Below are 10,868 nucleotides of genomic sequence, written 5' to 3'. Positions count from 1 at the left end.
TTTCCGGTCGACAATAATAATAATTTCGTTGATTTCAATAAATTCGGGCATTTACCACGACTATACACTAAATTTACCTCATAATGTGCCTGATTCAAACAATGTCAAAGTATTGGATAGCTAATTAACAAATAAATTAACTGCCAGATAAAACTTCCTGCAAAACTTAGCACTTTATGTACCAGTTAACAGTGGCGGATTTACCCTAAGGCCAAGTAGGCCTGGGCCTAGAGCGGCGAGATAATTAGGGGCGGCACTCGGCAGTCTACCTATATGATGGGTGCGCTGAGAAAGGGGCGGCTAGTACTTATTACAGGGCCTGGGGCCTAGAGCGGCAGACACTGCAAATCCGCCACTGCCAGTTAAGCTTATTTGAAGATTGTGAAACGCCAATGCACGTTCAAGATTTTACTTGGACATTGTGAAACAGACCCTAATATAAAATAATAATTGTTGTACTCCAATTTGTCCCCGCCAGGCACAGATGGGAATAGTTTTCATAACAAATCCCCATTTGTCCCCGCCTCATGCATGGCGGCGGTCAAGTGGGGCGAAAACAAATGGGAATACCATTTAAACCTGAAACTCGAGTACGGTGTTATGTATACCTTGGTCTGACTTCTACACATGTTCTTTTACAGGAAACGAGCTGTCCCGACAGCTGGATCTCTGGCTGTCCAAAGCTGATCTCAGCCATGGACCCGCGCGGGCTATTATCGCCCCGTAAGTTATATCATTGTTTTAAAAATCTAAGCTGTTACCAAATGCGTCACTAACGGGCCATGCATTTTGTTCGGTGCTTAGAACTGGTGGAAATAAGTCGACTACCATTCAATAAGATGGAATTGAATATTGGAGCGACTTTTTTTAATTTCAGTATTTTATAGGGACCGTGCGCATTGGAGGGTCTGCCATCTTGTGGCCTGAATCGGAACCATAAACATGTACATTTACACGTCACGTGTTTTCTTGTGCATAGTAGGTTCTGCCATCTTTTGGACTACATCGGAACAAATCTCTGACGGCTCCTGTGCTGCCTCCTACAGTTCATGCACGCTCCCTATCCAATATTATCTGTTTAGCTCCCGCAGATTAAAAAAAAAATTGTAAATACGACAGGTTTTAAAAATGCATTTAAGACGTAATTAAACCTAATATATCTATTTAAAAAAGAAGTCCGTCGGTAGTTCGATATTTAATGAAACATATTTTTTGTCATTTAGGTATTTTGAGACTTTAGACGTGAATAATAGTACATTACGATACAAGTGCGAAAAATAGGAAATTCGAAACGATTGGCGATAAAATAAAACAAGGGAGTGTTTTAAATCGACACGAGTTGCGAATTACCTATTCGCACATGTATCGTACAACGTTTTACAGTACATATGGCCCTTTAAATGTTTGACATAGTAACGTAATATGCTAATTTTCGCACTAGTGCGGTAAAGTAGCACCATACGTACTGTAAATAACTATTGTTTACCCATTTGCAGTCACGCGGGCTACTCGTACTGCGGTGCCTGTGCCGCGTTCGCGTACCGACAAGTCAGCCCTGTTGTTGTGTGAGTATGTTCATCAGTTGGTACTTAGACTTTTATCTTCATATTTTATGTACTTCTATTTCACGTAAAAAAAAATTTACGAAAAAATCTAAATCGTAAAATATTTTTACAAACTGCATTTAGACCATTTCTAATTCTGTGTGGTGTGAAACGCACAACTAGTGAACTGAATTTATTAAAAATTCAGACCCAGATCTCTTAATTCAGATAAAATATTATTTATAATATTTACAAATTCACCTTTTGAGCGTTTTTTTTGCAACTTTTTTTATGTGACATTTTTTGCAATTTTTGTGCTTTTTCTAGTCAGGATCGCGGATATTCTTTATATTAGCAGAAAAAAGTGTCCCAAAATTTCCATACAGTTTTCAAACTCTCCTTTTTGTCACTGCCATACCAAGTATATGAGGGAATAGGAAAAAAAACTCTGGGACATTTTTTTCCCATTAGAATCAATAGAGTTCGTGATTACGAGTAGAAAATACACAAAATTAAGAAGTTTTTGGCAAAAAAATCATTTTTGGTACAAGCTTTTATCGCTGACTGTACTTTTTTATCCACAGGCAACTAATACTCATCGAGGCAATTCTAAAAACCCTAAACACAATTAGGTTGCGTTTTTTTATCACAGAGTTCCTATGGCTACCTCCTGTCTCCATCATCAGATCAGCTTGATGGTACCATAACATTGCATTGAAACCAGGAAGTGGGTCAAATTTAACTTGCAAGATTTGTCCCATACATACTAACAGGGCAAGTTAAATAAAAGCTTGTAATAAAAAAAAATACAAAATTAATGATGGTGTCATTTTTTTATAGAAACACTCTTTTCTAACAGTATACGTTACATTCCAGAAAACGTATTTTCATCCTGGGCCCCTCCCACCATGTGCGGCTGGGGGGTTGCGCGCTGTCGTCACTCGACAAGTACCAGACACCCCTCTACGACCTGACCATAGACAAACAGAGTGAGTTTTGATGCTTTTCTACATTGACATATATCTAAGGGCACTATACTCTGTATTCTGTATCTTTAGGTATTTAAATAAAAGAAAACAAAATCTACCCTCAAATGGCTCCTTAAGCCTGTTGAGGGTAGATGAAAACATTACATGATCAAATAATGTCAGGTTAAAGTCAGGTCGTTCAGTGACAGATCCAGGCGGTTTTGTATTTGGTTGGGCAACCATTAAAATAAAAAAATAAAATATTATAGGACATTCTTACACAAATTGACGAAGTCCCACAAGCTCAAGAAGGGTTCTGTTGCAGGTATTCAGACAACGATATACATATATCTAATATAAATACTTGAATACATAGATACACCCATAAATCAGGGACAAATATATGTGCTTATCACATAAATAAATGCCCTTACCGGGATTCGATCCCAGAATCATCGGCTTAACCTTTTGAACGCCAAGAACCCTTAAAGGTGTCGTGTGCCGTCGTGCCCGCAGCGCCAAGGACAACTATAAGTAACCTTCATACTGTCGAGTAAGGTTTACATTAGCTCGCCTGCTCCCGGTACCTTGGCGTTTGAGTGATGTTTGTGTTTATGACAAAGCGTTCAAAGGGTTAATGTACAGGGTCACTACTCACGACCCATTAGGCCAGTCCGGTCGTCGAATAAATGGCAGAAACATACAATTAATTGGTGCGGAAAAGAAAATCCGTAGGTACAGAGAGATAAAAGTCAGTATCTAAATACTACTATTATCAATTTATCAATAAACATGCATAAATACATAGTATTAGAATACATACATATATACACCGTGGGCCAATTAAACCCGACAGATTTTAACCACGCATTCCTGAGGTCATAAGGAGCAAAAAACGTTATATGAGTTTTGGCCAACCTCGCCAAAAAAAAATGTTTTTTTTTTTGCCTTTGCCCGAAAAAAAATTCCTTTTCCTTTTTTATGCACACGACACGTTATTTATTTTTACACCTCGGTGAAAAATAAATCATTACAACGAATAAGTAAAGTTTTTTTTTTATTTACAGACGAAAATTGCGAGTTTACTTTAAAACTTTAATATCTGTCAGTAGGTATGTCTAAACCAAGTCACATAGTGGCAGCGTCACAGCTAAAAAGGCGTTTTTGACTAAGTTATAAAAGAAACAAATTTTCACAGAAAGTGTCATTATCTCTAAAACAAGACCGATGTCAGAAAACATTGTATGACATTTTAGTCTCTAAATGCGGTCAAGAATACACCTTTGAAATCTGTCAGGTTTGATTGGCCCATGGTGTATAACAACGTAGGTGTACGTCCGAAAAGGATTTTATTGCAGATTGGAAACTTATTGTTTGTTTTCCCCAGTTTACGTGGAGCTGGAAGCCACACGACAGTTCGAGTGGATGGACGTACAGACGGACGAGGACGAGCATTCCATAGAGATGCACCTGCCGTATATAGCCAAGGTCATGGAAGAGTAAGTAGTTTAATTATTTAATATCTAATCATACTTAGGAGGAGGTATGGACCGCAGAATGGGAAGCCTTCAGAGACCAAGCGAACCCCTACTCTGCTTTACCCCTGCGAGTACCCCCAGCAGACGTCGAGTCTCTGTTCTACCCCTGCGAGTACCCCCAGCAGGCTTCAAGTCTCTGTTTTACCCCTGCGAGTACCCCAGCAGGCTTCAAGTCTCTGTTCCACCCCTGCGAGTACCCTCAGCAGGCTTCAAGTCTCTGTTCTACCCCTGCGAGTACCCCAGCAGGCTTCAAGTCTCTGTTCCACTCCTGCGAGTACCCCAGCAGGCTTCAAGTCTCTGTTCCACCCCTGCGAGTACCCTCAGCAGGCTTCAAGTCTCTGTTCTACCCCTGCGAGTACCCCAGCAGGCTTCAAGTCTCTGTTCCACCCCTGCGAGTACCCTCAGCAGGCTTCAAGTCTCTGTTCTACCCCTGCGAGTACCCCAGCAGGCTTCAAGTCTCTGTTCCACTCCTGCGAGTACCCTCAGCAGGCTTCAAGTCTCTGTTCTACCCCTGCGAGTACCCCAGCAGGCTTCAAGTCTCTGTTCCACCCCTGCGAGTACCCTCAGCAGGCTTCAAGTCTCTGTTCTACCCCTGCCAGTACCCCCAGCAGGCTTCAAGTCTCTGTTCTACTCTTGCGAGTACCCCCAGGAGGCTTCGTCTCTGTTCCACCCATGCGAGTACCCCCAGCAGGCTTCAAGTCTCTGTTATACCCCTGCGAGTACCCCCAGCAGGCTTCAAGGAACCCCACCGGGTGTGGTTCGCTCTAAACCGCCTAAGAACAGGAGGTAACTGCGGCCACCACTGGTACAAATGGGGCTGGAGCTCCTCTCCTGTAACTGCGGGCACCCAGACCAGACCATCAACCACATCGTTCCGGAGTGCCCCCTGGCTGACACAGGCCCTGCAGACGATTTCAAGACCCTGAAGAAGCAGTCGCGTACCTGGGAAAGGCGAAATCCTAACTATAAGTTTCTCCATGTAATCCAGTGACTTACTTTTCTTTCCACAGGCAACTAATACTCATCGAGACAATTCTGAAAACCCCGAACACAATAAGGTTGCGTTGTTTTATCATAGAGTTCCTATGGTACCATAATATTGCATTGTCACCCGACTGCAAATTACCCGACATATGAATGCAAATTTTCAGCTTCATCGGAAACCGGGAAGTGGGTCAAAGGGTGTAGCAGGATAGCCTAGGAAAAATTGCCCCCAGCGATTTTGGGCCGAAACTGTAATCAAACGATGCCTTTTGGGGAGGTTATACTCTGCACAAAGTTTCATCCCTCTGTTACCCCCTGGGGGTGAAAAAAACCCGATTAACCCCAAAACTGTTTTAATTATTTTTTCCTAAACTATGAAAGTGACGAATTTCAAATTTCGTACAAATATTAATAAGACTAAAAGCTATGTGCTAAAAAAATATTAACCCCCTAACCATTGAAATTCTTGTAAAAAAAACAAAAATAAAAAAAGAATCAACCTGTATATCAAGTTTGGCTCATGGTACCACACCATTTTTTTTTTTTCAAAAATGAACCAGTTTATATTCTACATGATACAAAAGTTTCATGGACCTACTCCAGAAGGAACATTGCGAAATTAATATGTATTGGCTCTTTGGTGCGTACTATTCATTGAACTCCCACTAAGAGCCTTGCATTATTAATAAACAATGGCTTGCGATCGGACCGCTGCTCGTGCCCGATTTGAAAAAGGTGGGGATAAAGAAGTATGAATCAAACTCATTTGTACATGGATCTCAAGTTTGGCTCATGGTACACACACCATTTTTTTTTTAAATGTCCCAATTTATATTCTATATTATATAAAAGTTTCATGGACCTACTCCAGAAGGAACATTGCGAAATTAAAATAAACGTACTATTTCGTAGCTACTAATCATTATACTCGTATCATGCTTAATACGCAACGTCTCGGACCCGAAAACAAAATAATTTAAAAAAACCGGCCAAGAGCATGTCGGGCCACGCTCAGTGTAGGGTTCCGTAGTTACTCTTCCGTCACAATAAGCTAAACTGGAGCTTAAAGTATAGTAAATTGTTAACCAAGGGATGAAACGGTACCTTTCACGTGAGTTAAACAAATAGGCAAATTTGCATAATCAGTACCTAATTAAAGTATGTCTTTTTACTATGAAGGGGAAACTTTTTGCGATAACTCAAAAACAGCTAAACTGATCATGTCCGCTATAGTTTTCATTTAATGTCTTTCTTAAGATCTACTTCCACGATTTTTTTAATTTTTTTTGGACCTATGGTTCAAAAGTTAGAGGGGGGGGGACACATTTTTTTTTCTTTCGGAGCGATTATCTCCGAATATATTCACTTAATCAAAAAATGTTTGTTGAAGACCCCTATTAGTTTTGAAATACCTTTCCAACGATACCCCACACTGTAGGATTGAAGCAAAAAATAAAAATTCACCCCCACTTTACGTGTAGGGGAGGTACCCTCAAAAAAAAAAAATTTTTAGATTTTATTGTACGACTTTGTCGGCTTTATTGGTTTATATATCCATGCCAAATTTCAGCATTCTAGCACTAACGATCACGGAGCAAAGCCTCGGACAGACAGACAGACAGACAGGCAGGCGGACATGGCGAAACTATAAGGGTTCCTAGTTGACTACGGAACCCTAAAAATGTTTTTATAAATACAAATGAGTTTGATTCATACTTCTTTATCCCCACCTTTTTCAAATCGGGCACGAGCAACGGTCCGATCGCAAGCCATTGTTTATTAATAATGCAAGGCTCTTAGTGGGAGTTCAATGAATAGTACGCACCAAAGAGCCAATACATATTAATTTCGCAATGTTCCTTCTGGAGTAGGTCCATGAAACTTTTGTATCATGTAGAATATAAACTGGTTCATTTTTGAAAAAAAAAATGGTGTGGTACCATGAGCCAAACTTGATATACAGGTTGATTCTTTTTTTATTTTTGTTTTTTTTACAAGAATTTCAATGGTTAGGGGGTTAATATTTTTTTAGCACATAGCTTTTAGTCTTATTAATATTTGTACGAAATTTGAAATTCGTCACTTTCATAGTTTAGGAAAAAATAATTAAAACAGTTTTGGGGTTAATCGGGTTTTTTTCACCCCCAGGGGGTAACAGAGGGATGAAACTTTGTGCAGAGTATAACCTCCCCAAAAGGCATCGTTTGATTACAGTTTCGGCCCAAAATCGCTGGGGGCAATTTTTCCTAGGCTATCCTGCTACACCCTTTAACTTGCAAGATTTGACCCGTACAAACATATATATAGTTACATTGCAAGCTAAATAAAAGCTTGTAAAAACATTCGCTGATTGAGTAAATCAAAATCACCAAATGGTTAATAAATAAATAAATATTATAGGACATTATTACACAAATTGACTAAGTCCCACAGTAAGCTCAATTTTCATTTTTTATCTTTTATATAATATATAAATATTTATAAATACTTAAATACATAGAAAACACCCATGACTCAGGAACAAATATCCATGCTCATCACACGAATAAATGCCCTTACCAGGATTTGAACCCGGAACCATCAGCTTCGTAGGCAGGGTCACTACCCACTAGGCCAAACCGGTCGTCAAAAAAAAACCAGTAAAATCAGTCAGTATCGTTTATAAATCAGTTTTTCTTTTCTTTTCAGATATAAAACCGGTTTCACGATCATACCTATTCTCGTAGGATCCTTGACGCCTGAAAAAGAAGCCAAGTAAGTTCCATGAGACAATTTTTTTACCCTAGAAATCAACAAAAACGGTCTTTTACTTTTTGGTAAATATAGGACGCTAAGGACGAAGTATTTCACACACACAGGCTGGGCTATCCAAATCGGTGCCAACTTAGCTTGGCCTGATTCTATGACTAACATAAATAATTTTATTTCAAGTGGTACACTACACTTTTATTTCAATTTGGTTTTTTTTAATGTTATTTCTACTCTGAAAGAAAAAATATCCCAAAACTTTTTCGTTCTTTCCATTCCACTACCCGTCATACCTATAAAGCAAGGGTCGGAACCGGTTTGAAAAATAGAGGTAAATACCGGTTTATTTCGGTTTCCCTCCGAAATTTTATTAGTACGCGAACGTATTAAGAACTTTATTGTAACCTAAATAAACCGGTTTATTCGACGAGCGACGAGACGGCCGGCCGGCCGGCGGTGTGCCGCGTAAACATTTTTGTTCTAAACCGGTTAACCTGACAAGAACTTTATGTAAATGTTCTCATAAAAACTGGTTTAATAATAACGGTTTTACGAACGAAACCGAAATTTAAAGGTTTTGCACCAAGAAATTTAATCGGTTTCCACTTGCTTTTAAAGTCTATGAAAAATGGTAACGGAATGGAAACAGTATATTAGGATAGTTTATTACCTATTAGGATCGAAAGTGCTCGTTTGTAATAAACTATTTTCAACTTTTATTTAACAAAGCAAGGCTCCAAAAGGAAAAATTAAATATAAGCTTAAGAGTCCTCAGCAAGTTCAGCCGAATTTCACCTTCCCATACAAACAGAGTTTCGTTCTTATTTTAAAACTACGTGTTGGATTATAATGAACTGCACATACAATGACATGAGGTATATCTATGCCTGTAACTAGTTTATATGGCTACAGCTTATATAACAAACGAAATAGAGCAAAAACAAGTTTTGTATGAAAAACTTAAATTAGCTGTATCTGAAGCTACATAAACTTATTACAGGACTAGATATAGTGTAGGAAATGAAGCAAGTCGTTGTATGGAGACCCATGCATTAATTTCTCAGTCGATGAAATTTTGCTTGGTTATTGCATAGTATGAGTCGAAACTAACATATAAATATCCAAAAAAAAAAACACTTCTAAGTTAGGTATTTATACGTAAAAATATAAATCTGTTTATATTTTTAACCGAGTAATTCCTCTGTCCAAATTTTTTTTACCAAATAAGTTATTTGTATCAGTATGTAATACTAGAAAAAAATCTAAAATTTTTGTCAAACATGTGATTTCTTTTAAATGATAATTCCTTTTTTTGACGCTCATTTTCATCGGAAAATTGCTCTGTAATTTTTTTCTTCTTATATGATCTTAGAATATAATTTGGCGTAGTGGGTAAGAATATCCAAAATAAATACATACCCAAATGTATGTATTTTACAACAATTAAAAACTGAGAGTGCAAAATTTCTCAGCCTGTATTCTTTTTAAATATATACTAAGTAGTCACGTATACACTTAAATTCAAAATATCCAAAAGAAATATCATCCAGAACACCGAAATTTTTGAAGCGAAGATAAATCCATCCCGCGGTTACGCAATAATGTACCGTCTTCCTTTAGCAGTTAAGTGCAGATTAGTGTCCTTGTGCTACTAGTACGACCCGACCGCGTGACCCGCAGTCCACACTTAAGAAGGGAGTTGTCGTTGTCACTGATGTGTGAGTCTTTACAGTGATTTTTGCGTTTTCTTTGTACCGAATAATATATACTTACGCAGTTTTATATAACATTGATTAGAATAATATCACGCTAAAGACGTTAATAACAACCGACGTCAAAAACAACTAGGTTCTAGAATTTTTGCCACGTAATAAAGATTACCTACTTATTGTATGCTTATCGTTAATAAATTGCGATATCTTAAAACTTAACCGTCGAGATCTTTAAAACTACTGAACCAGTTTTGATGAAACTTGTACTATAAGCTGAAGGAAGGTTTAAAGGTCCCTTTTTTCAGTTTTTCTTAAATAACTCATAAACGGTGGCCCATAGCAAAAAATGTTCTTTAACGTAAATAATATATATAAAATTGCCTAATCGAAAGATTCAGTGCACTTTTTCGCTAGGATCAACATTTAAAAAATATTAAAGCGGGAAAGTCAGTTAAAAACAATTTTATGGTTCATTTTACTATATTTTCGTGAATAACCCGTAAATAGCAAAAACCTTGTAAAACGTAAATAATTTACACATTTTTTTTTTACAAAAAAGATTCAGTAAACTTTTTGAAAGTATCAATATTTAAAAAGATATTAAAGGGGGAAAGTCAATTAAAATCAATCCTAAGGTTCCTTTTCTTTCGTTTTTCGTAAATAATTTGTAAAGTATGATCCATAGCAAAAAATCTCTCATACATAAATATTAACCATATTTTTTTCTACAGGAAAGATATATGAAACTTTTCGCTAGGATCAACATTTAAAAAGATACTAAAGAGGGAATATTTATACTAATCAATTTTAAAGTCACTTCTTAGTTTTTCGTAAATAACTCTTAAACGGCAGCTCATAACAAAACAGGTTCTTATACATAAATAATTAACATAATATTTCCAACAAAAAACATACAGAACACTTTTCTCCAGGATCAATATTTAAAACAATATTAAAGGGGGAAAGTAAATCACAAACAATTTACTTTTGGAAGTATTATGTAGAAAACAACAATATCCTGCCTCAATTACAGTCAGGTTTTCGTAGGGGTATGGGGACAGTAACTGCCCTTATTGACGTTGTTGACAATATTATTTATGGCCAAGACTCAAGCAAGGGTACTTGCTTAGTGTTGTTGGATTTTTCTCGTGCTTTTGACTGTATAAATATAGACTTGCTTCTATCTAAATTGATCTATTATGGTGTAGACTTACGGTCACTTTCGTGGTTTAGGAGTTATCTTGCTGGTCGTATGCAGTCGGTTAAAATAGCTAAAAACGATGGCACTTTATTGGTGTCTGACTCTAGACCCCTAAATCGCGGAGTCCCACAAGGCTCCATTCTGGGTCCTTTACTCTTTATTATTTATAGCGC

At 37.6% G+C, this 10,868-nt stretch overlaps 1 protein-coding gene and 1 long non-coding RNA gene across 2 annotated transcripts in view; both read left to right on the top strand.

Annotated features, from left to right (window-relative positions):
* Positions 1-10,868, top strand: part of LOC133532729 (uncharacterized) — a 227,304-nt gene that overhangs the window by 189,413 nt on the left and 27,023 nt on the right. The window lies entirely within an intron of this gene.
* LOC133532725 (protein MEMO1) overlaps positions 1-10,868 on the top strand; it is a 28,962-nt gene that overhangs the window by 4,351 nt on the left and 13,743 nt on the right. The window contains exons 2-6 of the mRNA XM_061871506.1: positions 642-723; positions 1,497-1,565; positions 2,421-2,533; positions 3,900-4,011; positions 7,723-7,788. Coding sequence (XP_061727490.1) covers positions 642-723; positions 1,497-1,565; positions 2,421-2,533; positions 3,900-4,011; positions 7,723-7,788 — 442 coding nt within the window. The remainder of the gene's footprint in view (positions 1-641; positions 724-1,496; positions 1,566-2,420; positions 2,534-3,899; positions 4,012-7,722; positions 7,789-10,868) is intronic.

The sequence above is a fragment of the Cydia pomonella genome, chromosome 27, assembly GCF_033807575.1.
Source record: "Cydia pomonella isolate Wapato2018A chromosome 27, ilCydPomo1, whole genome shotgun sequence".
NCBI classification, from domain to species: Eukaryota; Metazoa; Arthropoda; class Insecta; order Lepidoptera; family Tortricidae; genus Cydia; species Cydia pomonella.
Note: the sequence above shows the minus strand (reverse complement) of the source record. Positions and strands in the feature narration are given on the sequence as shown.